Source organism: Myotis yumanensis, unplaced genomic scaffold, assembly GCF_028538775.1.
Source record: "Myotis yumanensis isolate MYYU_CA2020_CCGP unplaced genomic scaffold, mMyoYum1.0.hap1 SCAF_5, whole genome shotgun sequence".
Classification (NCBI taxonomy): Eukaryota; Metazoa; Chordata; class Mammalia; order Chiroptera; family Vespertilionidae; genus Myotis; species Myotis yumanensis.
In genome coordinates, this window is record NW_027223756.1 from 83,384,271 (window position 1) to 83,410,698 (window position 26,428).

Consider the following 26,428-nt stretch of genomic DNA (forward strand, 5'->3'; position numbering starts at 1 on the left):
GAATGAGCAGGGCCTGTGGGGAAGGATTTCTTGGCAGAGGGTACAGCCCTGTGCCTATACCTGTTTGCTGATACCCAGCTGTCCTCTGAGGTGGGTGGAGTTACACACCCCTCCACCCCCTTACTGACAGGAAACCAGACCAAGAAGCAGGGGAGCCAGCCCAAGGTCATACAGCCTGGGTGCATGGTGGCCCTTGTAGCAGTGGGGAAGAGAGAGGAGGGAGGTGGAACCTTCGAGCCACAGTGAGGGATGTGGTCACCCGTGGAGCATGGGTGGGGTCAAGGAGGAGGAAGCAGCTGACTGAAGCTTGAAAGTCACCTCCAGATAAATGGACAGTCAGTGTTCCGGGCAGAGCTGCTTGGGGAGGTTTTCTTCCACCACGCCGCCATGAGGCCCCAAGAGTGCCCCTGCTGCTGTGTGCCAGGAATGCTGTGGGGGGCCTTAGGGCACAACTGGACAAGCCCCTCTTCACCGAGCCCCTGGGAAATTTCTGGGGGCTGCTTTTTGGGGGCTGTCCAGGCCGAGAGTGGGTATTGCTGCTCTCTTTACTCAGCAGTCCAGGAGCTTCTAGAAATGCAATTAGATGAGTCCCAGGGCTCCTGGCTTGTGAGGACCCCCCCTGCCTGCCCATCCTTGTCCTTCAGGCTTCTCCCCAACGGGCTCTGCCTCCTTCACCCAGGCTGTGTCCTCCACTCATACTTCCTGCTCACCATGAAGTCCCAGCCACAGAAAGCCACCTTCCCCTGTGTGTGCCCAGAGCTGTCTGGCTTCTCTTGGGCATCATGCTAGCCCTCCTGTTCTCAGGCTCTCATTGTCCAGTCCATGTCTGTGGTGTCACCATTGTGCTCACGGTGCTGACCCCCCCCCCCCCCCCCCCCCCCCCAAGACATGTCCAGAGCAGTCACAGAGGACACACGTACCAACACCAGTGGCAGAAGGCCTGGCCCTGGCTGGGGAGACGCTGGCGGCTTCTGTGTCAGATGTTTGGGCCCAGAGGCCTGATGACCTGGTGGTCAGAGGCTCAGACCCCATGGGTTACAGTCATGCTCACGCCACTCCTGATCACTAGGTGCCCTTGCAGAGCTGCCTGTCCTCTGGGCCTAGTTGCAGACTCACCTTTGTGGTTCTCGTCATGGTTAAGTAGGTAAATCCATGGAAAGTTCTCAGCTCCTTGTCTGGTATACGGTGGGCACTCGACAACAGTTAACTACATTTTTTAAAAAGTAATTTTTTTTTAAAATATATTTTATTGATTTTTTACAGAGAGGAAGGGAGAGAGATACAGAGTTAGAAACATCGATGAGAGAGAAACATCGATCAGCTGCCTCCTGCACACTCCCTACTAGGGATGTGCCCGCAACCCAGGTACGTGCCCTTGACCGGAATCGAACCCGGGACCCTTCAGTCCGCAGGCCGACGCTCTATCCACTGAGCCAAACCGGTTTTGGCAAAAAGTAATTTTTTTAAAATATATTTTTTATTGATTTTTTACAGAGAGGAAGGGAGAGGTATAGAGAGTTAGAAACATCGATGAGAGAGAAACATCAATCAGCTGCCTCCTGCACATCTCCCACTGGGGATGTGCCCGCAACCCAGGCACATGCCCTTGACCGGAATCGAACCTGGGACCTTTCAGTCCGCAGGCCGGCACTCTATCCACTGAGCCAAACCGGTTTTGGCAAAAGTAATTTTTTAGAGTCAGTAATCCATATGGTTGATAATGCACAATTCAAGGATGTTCCAGAACATGCAATGATTTTTCCTTCCCAGCAGGCCCCAGCCTCCATGGGCTCGATTTTGTTGTTGTTGTTTTTTCCTTTAGTTGCAGAACACACACATTTATTTCTACATCTTTTGTTTTCCTCAGTATATCCAGATGGAAGTCAGGAGATAAAAAGCTTGTGTGTGTGTGTGTGTGTGTGTGTGTGTGTGTCTCCACAGTGGTGTGAATGGGCCCTAATTTATTTAATTAGCCCCCCCACCCCCACCCCCATAGGCTTTAAAGTTCTTTAGATCTGAGCTATTCTTACTGGGAAACTAACATGATTGTAATGATTTTGTGGGGAAATTTTAATGGGCTGTTTGTACTTTCCCGAGGTTTATTTTTTTATTTTTATTTTTTAAATATATTTTATTGATTTTTCACAGAGAGGAAGGGAAAGGGATAGAGAGTTAGAAACATCGTTGAGAGAGAAACATCGATCAGCTGCCTCTTGCACACCTCCTACTGGTGATGTGCCCGCAACCAAGGTACATGCCCTTGGCTGGAATCGAACCTGGGACCTTTCAGTCTGCAGGCTGACGCTCTGTCCACTGAGCCAAACCGGTCAGGGCCCCGAGGTTTATTATATTTTTATATTGATTGATTTTTAGAGAGAGAAAGGAAGGGAGAGGGAGGAAGGGAGGGAGGGGGAGGGGGGAAGAGAGAAAGAGAGAGAGAGAGAGAGAGAGAGAGACATCGATTTGTTGTTCCACTTATTTATGCATTCATTTTTTTGCTTCTTGTTTGTGCCCTGACTGGGGATTGAACCCTCTACCTTGGTGTATCAGACGACACTCTAACCAACTGAGCTCCCTGGCCAGGGCCTCTGTACTTTCCTGAGTCATGAGCATGTCTTCTTGGACTTATTTATACGTTTGGCCTTTTATTGAGATTTAACTTAGATACAGGAGCTCGCCCAATCTTAAGTGTATACTTTGATTTTTAAAATAAATGCATGTCCACCCAGGTAATCACTAGACAGATCACAACAGAGGGTGCTGTCATCATCCCAGAAAGTTCTCTCATACTCCTACCAGTCGGTTACCTCAGAGGGAAACAACTGCTCCGATTTCTGTCAGCAGAGACTAGTTTTGCCTGTCCAACTTCACGTCTACTCTGTGCCTCAGCAGGTGAAACAAGGGCATATGTCAACAAAAGCCACGAGTGAGAATGTTCATAGCAGCTTTATTATGGACCTGAACTTGGAAAGACCCCCAAGCATCCCATCACCTAGTGAATGGGTAAACAAACTGTGGTCCATTCATGCAATGGAATATGGGTCAGCAGTGAAAAAAAACTGCCTCCTCTGGCACTCTCTAGGGTCCCAACAGGGGTCCCCAACACAAATAGGGTGCCCCTGAGACACTATAGTTGTCACAGTATTGGGGAGCAAGGTGGCACCGATGCACTAGGCTGGGAACTCAGGGCTGCTGTTGTCTTGCCATATGAGGCACAGCTGCACACCTGTCCAGCCCCAATTGTCCTATGTCCTGCACAGATTTCAAATAATCCAAATGTTTATCTTGGTACAAACATTGTTTGAAATTCCCTGAGTCTAGATAGAACCTTTCTCTGTTTTACATGAAACAAGAGTCCTTTGCAGGCTTTAAAAGTCTCAAAATGCCACTTCTACTTCACTGCCTGCTTGGCCTTCTGCTCCTTTGCTTTCCTTCCTTAATGGCCCAGGGTGGCTTCCAGTCTTCCCACTCTGCATGCATCCGCGTGTAATAGTGTGAGTCGATGCAGGTAGTGCCTGAGTATTTCTGTAGTTAAATACATGGCATGTGTATTATTTATTAAACAGCTGCACTGAGGAATCATTTACATACTAGGAAAGTCATCCATTGCAAACGCAGTGATTTTTTGTAAATTTACCATAAATATTAGCAAACGTCACCACAGTCCAATTTTAGAACATTTTCATAACCCCCGAAAGCTCCCTCCTCTCCATTTTCCACCCCTGGGCCATCACTGATCCACTTCCTGCCTCTCTTTGTCATTTTGGGATATGAAACATCATATTTTGTCACCAGCTACTTTCCTTTTAGTCTTTATAGCATAATGTGGCATTGTATTAACTTAAAACATGTATGTAGAAACTGTACTGATCTCTGGGTCTGGGAGAGATGGTTCAAATACTTGTTAAGGAAAGGCCGTTTGGCATGCTGGGGCTGGAGCAGCCAGCCAGAGGGAAGTGGCTCATTTGTTACCAGCCTTCTATCATCTGCCTCTCTCCTGCCTCCGGATCCTCCAAAGCCAGAGCATCCCCCCGTGCCCCGTTGGAGTTGGTGTCTTTGCTGAGGTCACCCAAAATGCAAGAGGGGATTGCGCCACCACGTGTGGTCACACTTCCTGTCCTGCAAACTGGCTTCATGAGTAATTTCTGTTCCTTCCTCCTCCCACAGGGACTTCCTTCCCCGAGGTTCGGGAATTGTCACCCGGCGGCCTCTCATTCTGCAGCTCATCTTCTCAAAAACAGGTATGGTGGGATGAGTCAAAGCTGTAGCAGGAAGTGAATGCGGGGGGGGGGGGGGGGGGGAGGTCACTGTGTCCTGCAGGAGCCAGGGGTCTTATGATGGAGGCTCTGATGGCGGGACTGTTGTTTGGGTTCGAGTTCATGTTTTCCACGTGTGCAGGGAAGTTGAAGCACAGTTCACTGGATACGGACACCCACCCCAGCATCCCCAGCCATTACCAGGCTGCCGGGTACCGTATGTACTGGCTGTATTGTAGATAACATGTTTTTGCTGAACGCTTTCAAAATCAGTAGCAGACGCTGTGACACTTAGCCCCAAATGCTTCAGTGCCCCACCCCTTGCAATTGGGCCATTTTGCAGTCACAGACCCCACCAAGGAAAGTAACCAGTCCTGCATGTTATTTAATGTCCCGTCCATACAGGTAGCCAGTTGTCCCCAAATACCCTCCCTGGCTGATTTACAGCCGCTCTGATCAATCCCATGCTACACTCCATTGTTATGTTTCCTGTTTGCATTACAGCAGCATCCCTGCCATTTCTTCTTTAATCACAACATTGACTTTTGGGAGAGACCCGCAGAAGGAATTCCTTTTTTTTTTCTTTCTTGTGAATTTCAGTTCCTTGAATTGGATAAAGAATCTTCCACATGTAGATTTTTTTTTTCTATACTCCTCATGGTAGCCTCAAGTTTATTTCTGTTCTTCTTGTGCAAGTCTGACATGACATGGGCATATCTCGCAGCTTGAAACCCACTCAGGCCTCTCTCGAAAGCATCTCAGTTCAGAAGGTGGACTGGGTGAGGGGAATATCTGCAGTGGGTTCTCTTTTCTCTCTAGAGCCGTGGCAAACTGAGGCTCGCGAGCCACATGCGGCTCTTTGACCCCTTGAGTGTGGCTCTTCCTAAGCCTTAGGAGTACCCTAAATAAGTTAATAACAATGTACTAACCTATATAGTTTAAGTTTAACAAATTTGGCTCTCAAAAGAAATTTCAATCGTTGTACTGTTGATATTTGGCTCTGTTGACTAATGAGTTTGCCGACCACTGCTCTAGAGCCCCTAGGGGTCTCAGTGCAGAATCTCTATGCTGCTTCCCCATGACCTGGAGTGTCAGCCCTGGCCAGTTCAGCACTGGAAAGGCAACAAAAACATCCATTTTACAGATGGGAAACTGAGGCCTAGCCAGATTACTTGCCGTCCTAGTGGACTCCAGATCTGAAATTTGAGGTTAGACCTCTGACCAGGCTCTCAGCTGTGCCCTAGTCCCACCCTACCCATTTGCCATGGGAGGGCGTGACTCTGATGAGAGGCTGCATCAGATTGGCCCAGCTCCTCTTTCTGAGGGTAAGCCAATGGGCTGCCTCCTCTGGGCTCAGCTGGCCAATCAGCTGTGCCAGGACGGGCAGCTGCAGAGCAGCGTGTTTCAGAGGGCTTGGCCTACTGGGTTTCTGCTTCCCATTTTGCAGGTTGTTGAGGTAGAAGGGGGATAGTCTGCATTTTAATGAGTTTCCGGGGTATTGCTGATGCTTTTGGCCCCTGGCCATACTGGGAAATCCTCTGACCTGTAGATGGGAGCTGGGAGCTACTGGTAAGACTGCCCAGGTTCAGATCCTGGCTCTGCAGCTTACTGGCTGTCTGTCCCTGGGGAGGGACTGCTGCTCACAGCCATGTTTCCTGCCTGAACAGAGGAGATAATAATAGCGCCTCTTTGTTGTGGCGAAGACCATGTTATTCAGTCTAAGTACATCTTAGACCAGCGCTGAGGAGCGCTGACCCAACAGCTGCAGTTTGGTGCTTGCTTGCTGCCAGCCTGTTTGGGGAGAGCTTGCTGGGAGGACAGGTGGGCGGGCTCCCTGCACTGGAAGGTCAGGGCCATGTCAGGGTGGAAGGGCTCTCTCGTCACCTCCACAGTGGCTGTCACCTAGTGGTGGTCCACTGGCCATGTACCATGTACCACAGGCTGGTCCAGGGCTGGGGCACCCAGGGGAGCAGGATCAGGACCTACCTCCTGCCCTCCTGGTGCTCCCATTAGTGGTGGGGGACAGATGAGGAAGACTTGGGTGGAGGGACAAAGAGTGAGACACAGGCCTGGCCTTTATCAGATGGGAACAAGTGTGGTGGGGGGAGGGTGGGGACATCACTCGATTATCGTGAACTTTTCCAAAGAATTAATGTGTGAGTTGAGGCTGACAAGTACGATAGGTATGTCGGGGAAGGGGAGCTCTCCTTCCCAGCAGAGAGTATGTGAGGATCATGAGATCCCCGTGCCCAGAGTGGCCTGTTGGAGGAACTGAAATTCCTTCTGCGGGAAGGAGAAGCACGTGACGAGCAGTGCCCCGGTGGGAGCACCAAGGGCAGGAACTTGACCCAGATTATCTGCCTTGTGCCTGATGCAGATTGACATTGAAATCTTCATTCCTGTCGTCCCCACTTCACAGAGGACTGAATGAGGCCTCTGAGCTGAAACCACAGTCCTGAGGGCACGATGGAGGGTTATCTTGAAAGCCCCATCTTAAACTCACTCTTGGGAAGTGTGGCCGTAGACCAAGGTGTGACTTGACCAGATTTTGTAGCTGCTTGTGGAGAAGAGACCTACTCAGGGGCAGGGGACCCAAGAGGAGGTGGGAGCAGGTGCCCCGGGACAGATAGGGACGGGGTGGCAGCCATGCAGATGGAGATGTACTTGGATCCTGTTGGGTTGGGGTGTGGGAGAGGAGTCCTGGTGTCCCCATGGGAGTGGCCTTTGCTGTGTCCCAGTTCCCATACTCCCCCGCCTGACCCTGGCATTCTAGGTCTCTTAATTTGTGCTGGGCCTGGTTCCGACACCAGTGAGGCACTGTGAGTCCTCTGAGAGTCCTGGTGCTCCCTGAGCCCAGCCAGGCTGAGCGGGGAAAGCAGCAGAGCATTGCGGAGAGTATACTGGGCACCGGCCCTACTTTGGCCCAGAGGCCCAGGGAGAACACTCTAGGCAGGGCCAACAGTGTGTGTGAAGCTGTGGGATGAGTCTGGGGAGGGCCGGAAGCAGGTGGCACAGCCTGGCAGGGGTGGTGAAGGATTCAGGCAGTGGGAGCCTGAAGGGCACGCAGGGTGGGGAGAGCAGCTCAGCCCACTGGCTTTGTGGAGGAGGGACGGGCAGGAGCAGGAGTACGGGCCGGGAGGCCAGGGAGAGGGTAGCCTGGCGAGAAGTGATGGGGCCTGGCCTGAGGTGGTGCCTCGGGTGTGAAGGGCAATCTAGAGTGACCTCAAGGTGGGGAGGCCACCAAGACACCAAACAGCAGAGGCCCTGGGATTGGGGTAGGCAGGTAGGAGGTGGGATACCCCACTAATAGGAGGGAGGAAGCTCGGTGCAGTGGGGGACGAAGTGATGGCTCGGGCTCCTGGGGTTACGGCCTAGGGGCTGTGTTGTTCCTAGAGATTGAACTTTTGTCCGGCTGGATCTCTGGGACATGACTTTAGAGTTGCCACCCTGTACTAATGGGGTGACAGTGCACCCCATGTGGCTGTGGTGTGGCCCTGAGACTGGGCCTCATTCCTCCCCTCTGACTCCTGCAACACCCAGTGGTGCTCAGCTTCTCCTCGTCCAGACTGGTCTCAGTGAGCCATTACTTTTAATCAGCTTAGGTTGAAAATTACCTCAGACTGCAGCTTACCAGGGTTTGGAGGCTCCTGAGTGAACCCTGCTCCTCCTTAGGCACCACCCCTGGGCCTTGTAAACACTAAGTGCTGGGGCCTGTTCTTGTCTGGAATGTGGATGACTAGGGCCTCCTGAGCCTCCCTTCCTGTCCTTGACCTTGGCCGGGCACACAGGAACCGGAGAGGGGATGTCAGGACTTGGTTCCTAGCCTCCCTCTCATGGCTTTTTTTTTTTTTTTTTTAAATATATTTTATTGATTTTTTTACAGAGAGGAAGGGAGAGAGATAGAGAGTCAGAAACATCGATGAGAGAGAAACACCGATCAGCTGCCTCCTGCACATCTCCTACTGGGGATGTGCCCGCAACCAAGGCACATGCCCTTGACCGGAATCGAACCTGGGACCCTTGAGTCCGCAGGCCGACGCTCTATCCACCGAGTCAAACCGGCCAGGACCCTCTCATGGCTTTGAGGTCCTGACGGGCCCTGTTGGCCTCTGGGACCTTAACTCCTCTTGGTTACCAGCTGCAGCCACAATCTCTCTCCTCATCCTCAAGCTCAGCTTATTTGTTTCTGTCTCAGGCCTTCATCCTCACTGTGCTCCCTGCCTGAAACACCATGCACCATCCTCCCCCTCCTGCTCCCCTAGGGGAGCCCTCCAGTCAGTGCTGCTGTATTTCCTCTGCATCCCATGTTATGTGACATCATCCTGTTCTTTGATTTTCTTAATGGTCTCTTTCTGGCCTTGCTCCAGCACCAGTGGCACAAGAGCGGGGATGCCGATCTGCGTTGTCCATTGCTTCCTTCCCACGCCCTCGTGCCCAGCACAGGGCCTGGCACCCAGTAGGTGCTCCATCAGCATTGGCCAGGTGCCTAGGCATGCTCTAAGGCAGTGGTTCTCAACCTTCTGGCCCTTTAAATACAGTTCCTCATGTTGTAACCCAACCATAAAATTATTTTCGTTGCTGCTCCATAACTGTCATGTTGCTACTGTTATGAATCGTAATGTAAATATCTGATATGCAGGGTGGTCTTAGGTGACCTCTGTGAAAGGGTCGTTCTACCGCCAAAGGGGTCGTGACCCACAGGTTGAGAACCGCTGCCCTAAGGGCTGCTGCTGTGCCCCTTCTCTTCCGTGGGCGGTATTATCAACGACTGTGCTGTGCCTTCTCCCATGAGCCAGGCTCTGTCAGGGCTCTTTCTATAAAGCCTAGAGACTCTGCAGCAGTTGGGTGTGCACCTTGTGTCTCCATGAGGAAACCAGCTGGGAGCTGGTGAGGGTTTGCCCGCCGGGTGACTGGGATGCCAGCCAGGGCTGTCACCTTCTCCAATGTGTGTTCTTCTCCCGTATCACCAAGCAGTTGTCCCAATTTTAGTGGACGCTTCCCAGGTATCCTGCAGTTTAACTCATTCTGATACTACCTACCTTCAGATCCCACAGGTTAAAGGCTCAGTCCCAAGACTGTACTCCGTCCACCCCCATAGACACTAATTACAAGTCCAGATTGTCATCTGTGCTTTTGACTGATTGGCTATAGATCAGAGATTCCAGTGACCCCCTCCTTAAGTTTCTTTTTTTTTATTAAATTTTTATTGTTCAGATTACATTTGTTCCCCTTCCCCCCCCCATAACTTCCTTCCTTCCAGTTCCCGCCCCACCCTCCGCCCTCACTCCCCACCCACTGTCCTCATCCATAGGTGCACGATTTTTGTCCAGTCTCTTCCCGAATCTCCCATTCCCCTTTCCCCCGCAAGAATAGTCAGTCCATTCCCTTTCTATGTCCCTGATTCATTATAATCACCAGTTCATTCTGTACATCAGATTATTTATTCACTTGATTCTTAGATTCACTTGTTGATAGATGCATGTTTGTTGTTCACAATTTGTATCTTTACCTTTTTCTTCTTCCTCTTCTTAAAGGATACCTTTCAGTCTTTTGTGTAATACTGGTTTAGTGGTAATGAACTCCTTTAGCTTTTCCTTGTCTGTGAAGCTCTTTATCTGACCTTCAATTCTGAATGATAGCTTTGCTGGATAAAGTAATCTTGGTTGTAGGTTCTTGGTATTCAGTATTTTGAATATTTCTTGCCATTCCCTTCTGGCCTGCAAAGTTTCTGTTGAGAAATCAGCTGACAGTCGTATGGGTACTCCCTTGTAGGTAATTGAGTCTCTTTCTCTTGCTGCTTTTAAGATTCTCTCTTTGTCTTTTGCTCTTGGCATTTTAATGATGATGTGTCTTGGTGTGGTCCTCTTTGGATTCCTTTTGTTTGGGGTTCTCTGCGCTTCTTGGACCTGTAAGTCCATTTCTTTCACCGGGTGGGGGAAGTTTTCTGCCATTATTTCTTCAAATAGGTTTTCAATATCTTGCTGTCTCTCATCTTCTGGCACCCCAATAATTCTGATATTAGTCCGCTTGAAGCTGTCCCAGAGGCTCCTTACACTATCTTCACACTTTCGGATTCTTTTTTCATTTTGCTTTTCCAGTTGGGTGTTTTTTGTCGAATCTTTGGTTTGATTCTTGTGCTCCTCTGGTCTGCTATTGGGTATAATATTCTTTATTTCAGTCCGTGTATGCTTACTTTCTAATTTCTTTATCGTAGCATCGAGGGTCTCATTAGTTTTCGTGAGGCTCTGCTCAAGTTTATAGCAAGCCCTCAAAATTGCGATTTTTAGCTCCATATCCTCCATTTCTGTCATGTTTTTTTGTCTCCGCATCTTTTATGCTTTCTTGGTGCACCCCCTTGTGGTCTTTGTGCGCAGTCTTGTTCTAGCCAAGCCTTAATTGTTGTAGTTAACACTAGAGGGATTTGACCACCAGGCCGACTGGCTGTAGGAATCAGCTGTGTGGAAAACTTCAGTCCTCTGGGGAGGCGCTAATCCAGCCTTTGCCTGAGGCGATCGGCAAATGGCTCTGCGCAGGGCTTGGGCGGGGCGGGCTCAACAGGGCCGGGGGAGGGAGCAGCTACGGCTGCTCTCAGTCCGTCCCCAGGGGCTCTGCCTCTCTGTCCCCGCAACCGCTGCAAACCTCGGAGGGACCGTAGCCAGACAGTCCCGCTTCTCCCGTTTGAGTCTGGGTCCCTAGAGACTCGCCCGGATCTGTAGCCCAGAGTCTGAGACTCACTCCTGATTGAAAACGACAACCGCGCCCTCAGCCACCAGCCCGCTTTGCGCTCGCACCGCCGCACCACCGTACCTTTAAATTTTCCACACTGCGCCTCCTCTGAGCCTCGTAATGCTGTTGTTTTTCCTTCTAGTTGAAGAGTCTCTCCTCAGCCAGCCTTCCTGTGGTTCTGGTTGATGTCCGTTCCGTCTTTTAGTTGTATTTTTGAAGTGGTTGTTCGAGGCAGCAAACTCCAGTGTTTACCTATGCCGCCATCTTGGTTTCTCCCTCCTTAAGTTTCTAGAGCTTAAGTTTCCTTAAGAACTCAGAGAAACATCTTACTAGATTTTCAGTTTGTTAGAAGAATAGATAACTCGGGAATAGCCAGATGGAAGAGATGCACGGGGCAAGGTATGGGGAGGTGGCTTGGAGCTCCCAGACACTCCATCAACACCTCCATGTGTTCACTAACCCAGAAGCTCTCCAAATCTGTTCTTTTAGGTTTTTGTGGAAGCTTCATCATGTAGACGTGAATGATGAAATCATTCCTTATTGGTGGTTGATTCAGCCTCTAGCCCAGGGGTGGGCAAACTTTTTGACTCGAGGGCCACAATGGGTTCTTAAACTGGACCGGAGGGCCTGAACGAAAGCATGGATGGAGTGTTTGTGTGAACTAATATAAATTCAAAGTAAACATCATTACATAAAAGGGTAAGGTCTTTTTTTTTTTTTAGTTTTATTCATTTCAAACGGCCGGATCCGGCCCACGGGCCGTAGTTTGCCCACGGCTCCTCTAGCCTGTACCCTCCTAGAGGTCACAGGGTGGGACTGAAAGTTCCAGTTCTCTAATCACGAGGTTGGTTCCCTTCAACATAAACTCAGGTGTGGTTGGAAGGGGCTTGTTATGAATAGAGACTCCTTTATGGCTCTTTTCACTTAGGACTTTCTAAGGATTTTAGGATTCTGTGCCGGGAATGAAGAGAAGACCAAATATATTTCTTACTGTGAATCACAGTATCGCAGCTTCCCAGTGGCAATGTGTCCTAGACGGGAGATGTTCTCAGCTTGTCTCTAGTCCGAGGGAGCTGGAGGACCAAACGAACTTGGGAGATACCATGTGCTTTGTCCCTTCTTGGTCGGCTAAAGGCTCTGAAAAGTCCCTGGAGATCAGATCCAGGTCCCTGGAAATTGGGTCTGTTAGATCCTGTGGTACTCAGGGTCTCCCAAGTATGTTTGAGCCCCATGTCATTCCTCCTGCGCCATGTCAACAGGACCAGCATGCCTGTTGGTGCCTGGTATGGAGAAGGCAGACCCCATCTCCTGCTGCCAGAAAGTCAGCCTCATGGTTCTGCTCTTTGCTGGGTTCAGAATGGACAAGAGATGGGCTCTAGGCACGAAAATTATGGCAGAGCCCCTCCGCATAGAGCACTGAGATTCCCAACAACTTTGCAAGTGCCCCTAATCCGGCAACTGAGCTATTTGTGTGTTCCCATGGGCCCAGCACTGTGGATTTCATTGCTTTCTCTCGTCCCAACACTGGGTTTTATGTTGTTGCTTTTCATTGTTCGGAAACTGAGGTCTTGATAGATGGGTGAGGCTAGGTAGTCCTACCTCCTTATCTTCATCCTGTCATCTCCCCAAATCATGTGATACCTGACTCACCTTCTCCAGGCCTGAGAAGCAGGTTGTTCTAGCAAGATATTTCACAATTCTTAAGAAATACAAACAAGCAAACAAACAAAGAAGAAAAAGAAGAGGGAGAGGGAGAAAGAGAAAAGAAAAACAAAAAAGAGAAAGAGCCCTGGCTAGTGTGCTCAATGGTTAGAGCATCGGCCCATGCAGTCAAGGATCTTGGGTTCAATTCCGGGTCAAGGGCACATAACCTGGGTTGCGGGTTTGATCCCCAGGCCCTGGTTGGGGCCTGTGCAGGAGGCAACCAATCCATGTGTCTCTTATATCTATGTTGTTTCTCTCTCCCCACTCCCCCATCCATGTTGTTTCTCTCTCCCTCCACCCCCACCCCACTTCTTCCCACCCTTCCATTCTCTCTAAAAAAGACAATGGAAAAAATATCCTGGGGCGAGGATTAGCAAAAAAGAAACAAACAAAAAGAAACTCCAGCAGTGACCTACTCTGCCTTTGGGGTAGGGAAGGTGAGGAGAGGACAGAGGGACAGACTGGTGCTGCTGGCATCGGGTGGTCAGGTTGGGTCTCCCCGTGTAGGGTGTTTAGAGCTGAGACCTGGAGGAGGCAGGGAACAAGTTGGGGGGGGGAGCGAGGTGGGGGTGGGGGCTGAGCAGAACCTCTTTCTAGAAAAGTACTGCAAGTGCATTCATTGACCCCACAATTAGGACGAGGCGGGAAGCCCTGCGGTGGACGATGGTGGCTGGCTCCTCTGGGTTGGCAGTGTGACTGCTGGACAAGGGCCCACTTTATTCCTTTATTCCTGCTGTGCTCCCGGTCCCGTGGAGCCCCAAGACCTGATTACACATGCTGACCCTCCTCCCAGGGAAGCGCACTTGGCTAAGAGTGTGGGGGTGTTTGTGTGGCCGTTGAAATACCGTGGCAGGGGCTGGGAACCGGAGGGACTGGCTTTGTTATCTGCGCATGAGGAAGAGGTTTGGAAACAAACGCAGCAGCTGGGCTGGGGACCGGCAACGCTCTGTAGTGGGGACTGTGGCAGGCAGACTGGGCAGTAGCTCAGCCTTGGCTGCTGGGAACGAGTTGAGAGGCAGCTCTTCAGGAATCGCAGGTCATGAGCTCAACCCTAAGGCCTCTGACTTATTGAGACCATGGGTAGTTAAGTCATCTCCACATTTGAACACATACAGGGTTGTGGAGGCCTTTGCTAATAGCCCTTCTTGTCTATTTCTCCTGTTTCAATTTTCCTCATGGGGAAACCAAGGTACAGAGAGTGAGCCTGGACAGTAGGCAGGCCCCTCCCGCCCTTGTAGTCTCCTCTAGGTACAGAGCATGCGCAGGACATGGGGAAATGTCACTTCAGTGAGATGGTGCAGGCACAGGCTCTCTGCCTACCCCTACCCTCACCTGCCTCCATCACGTGGACTGGGGTTGGAGTCAGGCAGGCCATCCCTCCCAGTTCCTAGTATGTTGGCCTCTGTCCGACCTGCTGTGACATGTTTATGCAGTGTCCATCTTCCCCGTCAGACCAGCAGCCTGGCTCGGGGCTGGGCCTGTGTCGCCCTCTGTCGTTAAGTAGTGCTTTGGGAAGGAGGGAGGGAGGGGAAGACAACAGACGGCCCTGCCAGACCCTTCCATGTCTAGACTCCCAGATACCCAGCTTGGTGGCTTTGGGGGTATTGGGCCACCCCAAGAAGCTGAAGCAGGAGCCATATTCTAGCAGAGTGATTCGGTCATGCATAAAGTCATTGAGCACCTACTGTGTGCCCAGAAGGAGCCCCGAGGACACAGTGCACAACAAGAATCAGGTCCCTGCCCTGTGGGGTGTACCTCCCAGCTGGGAACCAGAGAAAATACACAGGATGAGAAGGTAAATGGTATTGGAGTGCTTGGAGGATGAGAAGGATAAGGCACTGAAGAGGGAAAGAGACTGGGGAGGCCCTGTCATCTCAGGTGGGGGCCCGGGCAGGCCTGCAGAGAAAGTAATGCCTGAATGAGGAGAGGGAGGGGGCCCTGAGCGTGCCTGCAGACGAGAGAAGAGCCCTGAGGTGGGAGCAGGCCTGGAGTTGTGAGCAGGGAAGCTGGCATGACTGGAGGAGTGAGTTGAGGTCAGAAATGGGGGGGGAGGAAAATTTGTAGGGCCTTGTAGATCGTGGTAAAGACTGGCTTTTACTCGGGTGAGGTGGGAGACATGGAGGGTTCCCAGGAGAGGAAGGCCAAGGTTCGACTTTAAAAGAGTCAGTGCCACGGGAAGAAAGCAGGCTTGGTAGAAGCTTTTTAATGTTGGTATGACCCTGGAATCTAGCACACGGTTCCAAAGTGGCAAGGAGCCCAGAAGAGAAGGCAGGTGGTGAGGCCCAGCTGGCTGGCTCAGTTAGTTGGAGCGTCGTCCCTTACACCAAAGGTTGCAGGTTTGACTCCCAGTCAGGCACATGCCTAGGCTGCAGATTAGATCCAGGGTGCGTGCAGGTGAAGGCAGCTGGTGAGGGACCCTTCCTGCTGCCCACTGACATGCTGGGGAAGAAGCGGGGGCTTTCCAGCACCGTCTCCTGCATATCCTTGACCCACACAGACTAGAGACTGCCAGCACATCCAGGGTCCGGGGGGGCCACAGCTGACAAGTCCTGGTCCCATAAACATGATCCACAGTGACCTGGCTCTGATGGGGGAAGAGACCCAAGATGCAGGATGGAATGCCCAGTGACATCAAGTCAGGAAAAGCTCCCTAGAAGAAGTGACAGGCAGGTAGACCCTGGAAGAGGAGGAGGTGGGGCCAGGCCTTCTAGGTACCAGGCTTGGCTGGGCAGAGGTCTGCAGGGGACCTTTCTCATCCCACATGCCCCTGTACTCGTCCTTGAAGGGAGATTGTCTCTAGCAGGTGCTGAGCCCAGGGCCTTGAGCCGGAAAAGAACTGAGGTTTGCTGTGGGGGTTGGAGAACTGCTCCATTTTTGGGGTGGCTGCTGCAGGAAGAGCAGCCGAGTGTTTCCTCTTGTCCCTGTGGAGAGCTGGAGCGTGACTGTCCTTGGGAACTGGGTCAGCTGATGGGGGTGGGGTGGGCGGTCCTGGATCCTCCAGCTGGTGTCCTCATTGCCCCTGCTCTGAGTGGCCAGTGCCCGTGCTGGGCAAGGTCCTCAGTGATCGGAGCTCACGGTGTCCCCCTGACCCTACAGAGCTCCAGAGAGGAATTGCCCGCAGGTGGCTTCACAGTGGCCATGTGACTTGAGAGCCACTGCCTGCAGACAGATTATCTGAACTCCAGATCTCAGCTCCACTGCTGAACTTGGGCCAAGTCACTTCACCTCTCCGGCCTCAGTTTTCTTATCCGTAGAACAGGCATTACAGAGATGACTACCTGCTGAGGTGTTCACTTGTGAGGAGCAAACTGTGGCCAACACAGAACAAGGGCTGAATGTTGGTCATAGTTTGTTAGGCTACTGTGATGGGAAGGCGAAATGAATTCCTTGAACTCATTTTTTTTCCTCTTGTGACCTGTGGGTAGAAATTCTAGATCTCTCTCTCTCTCTCTTTCTCTCTCTTTCTCTCTCTCTCTCTCTCTCTTTCTTTCTTTTGGTTAATCTTCACCTGAGGATATTTTTCCCATTGATTTATTTTTTTAATTTTTTATATTTTAGAGAGAGTGGATGGAAGGAAGGAAGGAAGTGGAGGGGAAAAAGAGAGAGAGAGAAACATTGATGTGAAAGCGACATCGATTGGTTGCCTCCCACATGGGCCCCAACGAGGGCTGGGGATTTAACCTGCAATCCTGGTACGTGTGTGCCCTTGACTGGGAATCGAACCCGAGATCCTTCAGTGCCTGTGCTGACACTCTAACCACTGAGAAACACTGGCCAGGCCTCCATCCTTTCTTTTGAGGCAGCTAATGATATGTCTGTGCTGTGGTTTATGTAGCCACGTCTCTTCCTGGTGGACATGGAAGTGCTTTCTAGTTTTTCACTTTGTGAAAGCACGGTGGGACACATTTTTGCATCTCTGTAGTCCAGTTCTTTAGGCTGTTTGCTGTGTGACTTATTTCCCTCTTTTTAGCATCTCTGTTTGACAGGAGCCGTGATCTCTTAGCCTTGTTCCTAACATTTACTATGAAAATTCAAACATAAGGAAAAGTTGAGGGATTATTTGGTAAATACCTGTAAACTCAGTAAATACCTATGTCCTACAATGAATATTTTTTATTCTTTATCCCATATCTGGATTTGGATTTCTCTAGCTTGGTGACAGGACCAGCACTGCCTTGTTAGTTACTTATTTTCCCCTCCATCTCAGTGTCAATATGGCTTTCAGACACCCTGGGCTCAGAAGGCATGCAGTGGCCTCTTACATCCACTTGAGGCCCTGCCCAGAAAGCATTTCTTCTGAAGGGCTCATGTCTAGGTGGGGGACCCCTTGAATAGCCAGGAGGGGAGGAGGGACATTGAGACAGGCTTTGGTGAGGCAAACAGTAATGCTCTATTCCCCATACCGTGTGGGTGCCTGGGGGAAAGACAAATGGATCCCAGGGACGTGTGCCAGCTGGCAAGTGTTGGTGGCATGGAAACACACTGGGACACAGATTCACATCTTTCACCGTGACCCACGGTGAGGGAGGTTCTGCATCCTGACCCGGGTCTCAGGCTCGTGTGTGACACCACAGCAGAAGCTTCATCAGCTTCTGGTTGCTCAGTGGTCGAGTATCGGCCTATGAACCAGGAGGTCACTGTTCGATTCCTGGTCGGAGCATATACCTGGGTTGTGGGCTCGATCCCTAGTAGGGGGCAGCCGATCAATGATTCTCTCTCATCGATGTTTCTATCTTTCTCCTTTTTCCTTCCTCTCTGAAATTACTAAAAATATATATTTTTAAAAATGTATATAACCCATGATCTGAGTGATATGTCCTATTTCCTCTTTTATTCTGTTCATCCAAAAAGAATAAATGTGGTCACATCCATCTGTTGATTTTTTTTTTTTTTTTACTCATAATATATCACTATGTGTATGTAGTTTTGCAAAATGCTTCATGAGAATGTCCGTTCCCTGGGGATGAGATCTTTGCAGTTTTGCTCCTTGTGGGATCCCTGAGGTCTGGAGGGGGGCTTGGTCTATAGGAGCGCCCCACCCCCCATCAAATACTTGTCACGAGGATGAATCTATTGCTCTCTGGGTTCCTAGAATGATTGTGACTGATTCTGCACTTTCTCTGCTTGCAAAGCACCTGCCCCACAAGGCCGTCTGCTCCCTACCCACTACAAGACCGCTTCTCTTTCTCATTTTAAACATCTTTCTTCCCTTTGCAGAATATGCTGAATTTTTGCACTGCAAGTCCAAAAAGTTTACAGACTTTGATGAAGTCCGACAGGAGATTGAAGCGGAGACCGACAGGGTCACGGGGACCAACAAAGGCATCTCCCCAGTGCCCATCAACCTGCGGGTCTACTCGCCGCACGGTAGGCAGCATGAGCACGTACCTATCCCGGGGGCAGAGGAGAGCTGACTGTGCCGGGCACAGGTTGGGTTGGCCTGACTGTCACAAAGAGTATGTCCCCTCCCATTTTTCTCACATACACCCAGCCCTCTTGATCTGTAGCTTCCCACTTTTGATAGAAAGGTGATACTGAGAAACTGATCTCAGCTCTCAGAAAAACAGCTGCCAGGAAGACTGTCAGGTGTGGTGGGGACGGGGGCAAATTGTAGCTAGATGCTCCTTTTACTTCTTTATGGATTTATTTTTAATTGAAAGAAAAAAATTTTTTAAATATATTTTATTGATTTTTTACAGAAAGGAAGGAAGAGGGATAGAGAGTTAGAAACATTGATGAGAGAGAAACATCGATCAGCTGCCTCCTGCACACCCCCTACTGGGGATGTGCCCGAAACCAAGGTACATGGCCTTGACCGGAATCGAACCCGGGACCCTTCAGTCCACAGGCCGGCGCTCTCTCCACTGAGCCAAACCGGTTACAGCTGAAAGAAAATTTTAATTAAAGTTGACATTCAGTAGTTTATTAGTTCCAGGTGTACAGTATAGAGGTTAGACATTTATATAACTTAGGTGATACCCCCCGAAAGTTTAGTATCCACCTGACACCATACATAGTTATCACAGTATTATCGCCTGTACTCCCTGTGCTATGCTTTACATCCCGTGTCTATTCTGTAATTGCCATTTTTGTCTGCTCCTTTTAAAGGAGCAGATACCACTTGGCTCCCAGGTGATGGTGGCCACATAGTGACAAGTGAAATCAGGTCTTTCAGTTTCTCCAGAGGATCCAGAAAGACTTCTCTGCAAAAGTCCTGCCTTTAACACTCTGTATCATCAAGAGAGCAGCCTATAGTCATCCACGGCCTCGGGCCCAGAGCACAGATTGCTAACTTAGATAGCATTTGGGGAATAGTCCAGCAGACTCTTAACTCCTCAGTATGGGATCCTTGTGATGAGTTTTAAAATTTATTTTTGAATAAATTATACCTATAGGCGGCTCACATTAAAAAATTACAAAAGAAAATACAGTAAATACCCACCCTGGCCCCCAATATTGCAAATATATTTCATGTTCTTCATATGATAATGCATATTTAAGCATTTATGAATATATGCATGTGTATATTTACTCAAATTGTAGCGTCATTTAAAAACCATCTATGCCTCTTTTTTGTGTGAATGCATCTCAGAGTGTGTTTCTTCTTATTAGAGTATCATCTTTTTGTTTTTAATGTTTCCTTAGTATTGGCTGAATCTTTGGGTTGAAATTTATTTAGCCATTTAAAGCAATTTTAGTATGCAAATACAGATGTTCTCATTTAAAACTATATCACCAAAATAGAGTAGATACAGGGTGTCTGTAGGATAAGATCCCAGAAGGGGCGTTACTGGATCAAAAGGTGTGACCCAGTTGGAGCAGCAAGAGGAATCCTGAGGCCTGGCACCTGGGATTTGGGGAAATGAGCTGAGTGGCTGAAGTGGCTGTGTGTGCCTCCCCTCCCTCAGCTCTGATGACCTTTCCTTCTGGTTTCCCTTCCAGTGTTGAACTTGACCCTCATAGACCTCCCAGGCATCACCAAGGTACCTGTGGGGGACCAACCCCCAGACATCGAGTACCAAATCAAGGACATGATCCTGCAGTTCATCAGCCGGGAGAGCAGCCTCATCCTAGCCGTGACCCCTGCCAACATGGACCTGGCCAACTCAGATGCCCTCAAGATGGCCAAGGAGGTCGACCCACAAGGTCACCACCAAATCCTACAGCAGCAGCCCCCTCTTCCCGGTTCCCCTGAGCATTGCAACTTGCCGGCATCCTTGATTTCAGCCAAGTCACTAGCGTTCTCTTTGATGGTGGCCAGTGTTCGTTTGTTTTTTCATTGATTTCAGAGAGGAAGGGAGAGGAAGAGAGAGATAGAAATATCAATGATGAGAGAAGTTCATTGATAGGTTGCCTCTCACAGGCCCTTCACTGGAGGTCTTGCCTGCAACCCAGGCATATGCCCCGATTGAGAATCGAACTGTGATCTGGTTCATAGGTCGACACTCAACCACTGAGCCACGCTGGCCGGGTGGCCAGTGTTTATTGATTGAACATTTGCCACGCACCAGGTTTATTCTTATGGCCAACTACCTGGGATTGGTGCTGTGGCTGTGTTAATTTCACATGAGGGAAACTAGAGCCTGGGTAGGTGACACTGTGGCTTGTCCCAGGTTGTACTGCATATGGGGGGAGGGGGAGAGGCTGTTGGACCTGTGGTGGCCTGGGGCTTCTTCCTAACAGCACCCTTCACCTCTGGGCTCTTTTAGGCCTGCGGACCATTGGCGTCATCACCAAGCTTGACCTGATGGACGAGGGCACTGATGCCAGGGATGTCCTAGAGAACAAGCTGCTCCCGTTGAGAAGAGGTGTGGCTGTGTGGGAGGCTGGGGGCCCTGGGGTGGGGCAGCGGGAGGCCATAGGGCCAGGGAGGAGGACCTGGAGGGCCACAGGGCCGGGGGGGGGGGGGGGGGGGCAGGAAAAATAGGTGGGGTGGAGCTGGAGAGCCGGTGCACCTCTGCTTTTTTAAAACAAAGTTTGTTTTTATTGTTCTCATTACTGAAACCTCAGCAGATGCTCCCAGATACATTTCCCCATCACCCTTTTCCCCACTGCCTAGAAGTCACTGCTTTTCTGTACCATTGCAAACCCTTCTAACTTCTTTTTTTCTAAGTGAACTTATGTATCTTTTTCTTCTCTTTGTATACATTCAATTTTCAATTATGCATTTAACACCCGTTCATTTGGGGAACATGAGAAAACAAATACCCTTGAACAACACGGGTTTGAACTGTGCAGATCCAGGATACTGTATATGGATTTTACACTGACCCGCACAGTGCAAACCCGTGTTGTTCAAGGGTCCACTCCCATTCGGAACCCGAATATGTGGAGAGCCGGCTATAGTTATATGTGGATTTTCAGCTGCACTGGACGTAGGCTCCCCTAACCCCTACGTTGTTCAAGAGTCAACTGTATGTAGAAAGAAGAAACTAAAATCATCCACAGCCTAATTCCCCCAGATAGCCACTGGTCAACACTTTGTGGCTATTCTTCCAAAATGTTCACAAGAATTTGTAACTTCTATTAATTTTCATGCTTCCTGTTATGAGAATTTTCAAACATTCTTGAAAGTAGAATGGACCCAGCCTTGGTGGTTATCAACATACAGCTAATCTTGAATCTTCCGCATGTTCTTGCCTCCTGTTGTCATTTTCTTCCTGGGAGTTTATAAAGCAAATCCCAGGCATCATATCATTTTACGCATAAATACCCAACATTCTGCTTGAACGGCTCCCCCCGGCACCCCTGCCCCAGCCCCTTTGTTTTTTTCTGTAACATTCATTTGTGGAAGACGTCAGATCACATCCCACACTCGGGATTTGGCCAATGGTAGTTCCCTGTAAACTGGTAATTAAATCTAGACAGAAGCCTGATTAGGCTCAGTTTTAGGTTCAGATCTTCTGATAGGAGTAACCTAAGTATTTATTTATTTATTTATTTATTGAGAGAGTGGAAGGGAGAGGGATAGAGAGAGAAATATCAATGAGAGCGAAGCATCATCAATTGACTGCCTCCTGAACACCCCCTAGTGGGGATCAAGCCTGCAACCCAGGCATGGGCCCTGACCGCGAATCGAACCTGTGACCTCTTGGTTCATGGTTTGATGCTCAACCACTGAGCCACACCATCCGGTCCTAAGTATTTCTATTTCCAAAAAATGAGTAGCAAACATTAAGTGTTTGATATGTACCAGGCATTTTTCTAAGCTCTTGATAAGTAGGAGCCCACTTAATTCTGATAACAACCAACATGGTAGCTCTATTCTCATCCCCACATTATGGATGAAGAAACTGAGGCATAGTCTAAATCTTTTGCCCCAGCTCACACAGCTAGCAAGTGGTGTTGTTGTTAATCCTCATCTGAGGATATTTTTTCCTTTCCTTTTCAGAGAGGGTGGGAGGGAGGGAGGGGAAAGAGAAAGAAAGAGAAACATTGATGTGTGTCATGGACTGGTTGCCACCCACTGGGGTTGGGGAGTGAACCTGCAGCCCAGGCACGTGCTCTTGTCTGAGAATCGAACCCGAGACCCTTCAGTACACAGGCTGACACTAACCACTGAGCTACCGGCCAGGGCAGTGGAGCTAGTTTTGAATCCCAGCCCTCCAGTGCCATGCTGCTTTGTAACCCGGTTTCCCATTTCATGTAGCAAAATAGCAGAACATTTCCCCGCAGCAGGCAAATATTCTTCAAAACGTCCTGTGGAGTTCCTTATATGGGAATGTGTGGGTGTTTGTTACTCATTCCCCATTTGTTGAACACTTAGGTTGCTGACTATCCATTGAGGGTTTTTTATTCTTTAAGCCATTTCTTCCCTAATTATTTTGCTGCCTTTCCATTCCTTCCCTCTGGCTCTTGCCGCTTGCCTGCACCATTTCGGTCTTGTGTTTTGCTCCCAGGGTTTCCCCCTTGACATCTGGGATAGCCGTGGGGGGGAAACATTCCGACCTCGATTTCCACCTTCCCCCAGCACTGCTGAGGCCCTGAGGAGAGGTGGCCCCAGGTCAGGACAGAGCGTGGTCAGGAGCACAACCTAAAACCCTGTTTCGCTGTGAGGATCAGAGGCTGAAGAGCAAATCCGTGTCAGGTTTAGGAAGGAAGGGTCAGTGCTGCAGAGGGAAGCAGCCCCCATCGTCCCCGTGCGCTCCACCAGCAACGCAACCCCGCACTCCTTTGCACATGTCTGACCACCATCTTAGCCTCCGAGGGACACTCGCCGTGCTCAGCAGTGCTGCCTGGTGGCTGGATGACGTGCACTCCTCACCTTCCTCCCTCCCCACTCACTGTTTATCTGTCGCCCTCCTCTGCCTTCCTGTCCGTTTCCAAGAAAGGGACTCTTCCTGTCTCCACTCAAACACTTGCTTCCGACTTAAGACCTCAGGCTCTCGGGTTTCTCCTCTTGCTCCGTGGTTTTCAGAATCCCTCCAATTGGATCCTTTTTCTTGGCCTATGAAAGACTCAGAACCACGGCACACTTACAGGAACCCAAACCTAAGCCAGACTCCTCTCTCTGCCCCCTACTGTATCCTTCTGCTCTTGATGACGGGGATGATAGGGACTGTGGGCTTCCCATGGACCTGGGCTCAGATCTGGGTTCTCCTTGTGCTCCTTTCTGAGACCTTTGCAAGTGAGCTCACTTTGGCCTGCCTTGGTTCCCTCATCTGTAAAATGGACATAATGACAGATATGGAGCGGACAAAAAGCAAGGGCCTAAGACTCAGCAGGTGCCACTCCCCTTCTCCCAAGAGAAGCGTTCAAAGACCCCCGCTGTCAAGAGAATGGGGATAAATATATGTTTGTCACTTCAGGTCTTGGGCCACTTATCTGCATTCCACTTTTCCAACTTTAATTATATTAATAGCAATGAATAACTGCCTCCGTTCATTGAGCACCTACCATTTGTTGGCCACTAAGTTAAGTTCTTTTATTTATTTATTTATTTATTTAATATATTTTATTGATTTTTTACAGAGAGGAAGGGAGAGGAATAGAGAGTTAGAAACATCGATGAGAGAGAAACATCGATCAGCTGCCTCCTGCACACTCCCCACTGGGGATATGCCCGCAACCAAGGTACATGCCCTTGACTGGAATCGAACCTGGGACCCTTGAGTCCGCAGGCCAATGCTCCATCCACTGAGCCAAACCAGCTAGGGCTGTTTTTATTTTATTTTATTTTTTAAAAAATATATTTTATTGATTTTTTTTTTTAATTAAATCTTTATTGTTCAGATTATTACATTAGTTACTCTTTTTTCCCACCATAACTCCCCTCCACCCAGTTCCAACCCCACCCTCTGCCCTCACTCCCCACCCACTGTCCTCATCCATAGGTGCACGATTGTTGTCTAATCTCTTCACTCACCCCCACACCCCTTCCTCCCTCCCCCCCCAAGAATAGTCAGTCCATTCCCTTTCTATGTCCCTGATTCTATTACAATCACCAGTTCATCAGATTATTTATTCACTTGATTTTTAGATTCACTTGTTGATAGATGTGTATTTGTTGTTCATAATTTGTATCTTTACCTTTTTCTTCTTCTTCCTCTTCTTACAGGATACCTTTCAGCATTTCATATAATACTGGTTTGGTGGTGATGAACTCCTTTAGCTTTTTCTTATCTGTGAAGCTCTTTATCTGGCCTTCACTTCTGAATGATAGCTTTGCTGGATAAAGTAGTCTTGGTTGTAGGTTCTTGGTATTCATCACTTTGAATATTTCTTGCCATTCCCTTCTGGCCTGCAAAGTTTCTGTTGAGAAATCAGCTGACAGTCGTATGGGTACTCCCTTGTAGGTAACTGATTTTCTTTCTCTTGCTGCTTTTAGGATTCTCTCTTTGTCTTTTGCTCTTGGCATTTTAATTATGATGTGTCTTGGTGTGGTCCTCTTTGGATTCCTTTTGTTTGGGGTTCTCTGCGCTTCCTGGACTTGGAAGTCTATTCCTTTCACCAGGTAGGGGAAGTTTTCTGTCATTATTTCTTCAAATAGGTTTTCAATATCTTGCTCTCTCTCATCTTCTGGCACCCCTATAATTCGGATGTTGGTACGCTTGAAGCTGTCCCAGAGGCTCCTTACATTATCTTCATATTTTCGGATTCTTTTTTCGTTTTGCTTTTCCGGTTGGGTGTTTTTTGCTTCTTCGTATTTCAAATCTTTGACTTGATCCTTGCGACCCTCTGGTCTGCTGTTGGGAGTCTGTATAATATTCTTTATTTCAGTCAGTGTATGCTTAATTTCTAGTTGGTCCTTTATCACAACATCGAGGGTCTCATTAGATTTCTTGAGGATCTCACTACATTTATCCGCGGTCTTACCAGTCTTTTCGAGGGCTTCTAAACAGTTCTTTAAAGACCTTAAAAGTGTGGTTTTGAACTCTATATCCAACAGTTTGCTTTCCTCCAATTCTGTCGTTTGTGTCCTGTTTCTTTGTCTCGGCATTTTTTTATGCTTCGCTGTGTCGATAGAGTGCCTTTCTGTGCTAAGTGTCCCAATTACCTAAGGTAGACACTCTTGGTGCACCCCCTTGTGGGCTTTGTGCACAGTCTTGTTGTGGTTAAGCCTTGATTGTTGTAGTTATCACTGTGAGGAATTGACCTCCAGGTCAATTGGCTGTGAGAATCAGCTGTGTCTGGAGTGGGAGAACTTCTGTGCTGGAGACACCCCTCTGGGGCTAGACTTGCTTCGATGGGGCTTTGGTGCTCACTGAGTCTGCCTCCTGAGTGTGTCTTTTATGGTTCCACGGAGCTTAAAGCTGGATGGTCCCACTCTGACCTCTGGGCTTCCTGGCTCCTGGATCTCTAGGGAGGTGCTAATCTAGCCTTTGCCTGAGGCTATCCAGCAAAAGCCTCCCTGCAGGGCTTGGGCGGGGTGGGTCCCACGGGATCAACAGGGCGGGGTTAGCAATTATGGCTGCTCTCAGTCTTGCCCTCAGAGGCTCTGCTTCTCAGTGTCCCAGTAGTCGCTGCAAGCCCCACGGAGAGAAAGCTGCCCTAGGGTTCTGAGCGATGCCAGACAGTCCCACTTCTCCCGTATGAGTCTGGGTCCTTAGAGACTCGCCCGGAACTGGAGCTCAGAGCCTGAGACTCCCTCCCGATTGAAAACAACCGCGCCCTCAGCCTCCAGCCCGCTCCACATGCACTCCGAACCTTAGTATTTTACTTCAGCACTGCGCCTCCTCTGAGCCTCGGTATGCTTTTCTCTTTCCTCCTAGTTGTAGAACATCCACTCAGCCAGCTTTCCTGTGGTTCTGGATGATGACCGTTCCGTCTTTTAGTTGTATTTTTGAAGTGGTTGTTCGAGGCAGCAAACTCCCGTGTTTACCTATGCCGCCATCTTGGTTTCTATATTTTATTGATTTTTTACAGAGAGGAAGGGAGAGGGAGAGAGAGCGAGAAACATCGATCAGCTGCCCCCTGCACAACCCCACTGGGGATGTGTCTGCAACCAAGGTACATGCCCTTGACCGGAATTGAACCTGGGACCCTTCAGTCTGCAGGCCAACGCTCTATCCACTGAGCCAAACCGGTCAGGGCTATTTTTTATTTTTTAATAAATATGTTTTTATTGATTTTAGATAGAGCGGGGGGAAAGGACGGGGAGAGAGAGATTGATGAGAGAAACATCAATTGGCTGCCTCCTGCACACCCCCTACTGGGGATCAAGCCCACAAACAGGCCTGTGCCCTGACTGATGATGCTCAACCAGCTGAGGCACACCAGCCAGGCCTACTAAGTTCTTTATC

At 49.4% G+C, this 26,428-nt stretch overlaps 1 protein-coding gene across 12 annotated transcripts in view; it reads left to right on the top strand.

Annotated features, from left to right (window-relative positions):
• DNM2 (dynamin 2) overlaps positions 1 to 26,428 on the top strand; it is an 89,368-nt gene that overhangs the window by 26,803 nt on the left and 36,137 nt on the right. For all 12 annotated transcript variants that reach the window (XM_070416043.1, XM_070416036.1, XM_070416038.1 and 9 more), the window contains exons 2-5: positions 4,168 to 4,241; positions 17,904 to 18,053; positions 19,629 to 19,832; positions 20,396 to 20,494. In XM_070416043.1, coding sequence (XP_070272144.1) covers positions 4,168 to 4,241; positions 17,904 to 18,053; positions 19,629 to 19,832; positions 20,396 to 20,494 — 527 coding nt within the window. The remainder of the gene's footprint in view (positions 1 to 4,167; positions 4,242 to 17,903; positions 18,054 to 19,628; positions 19,833 to 20,395; positions 20,495 to 26,428) is intronic.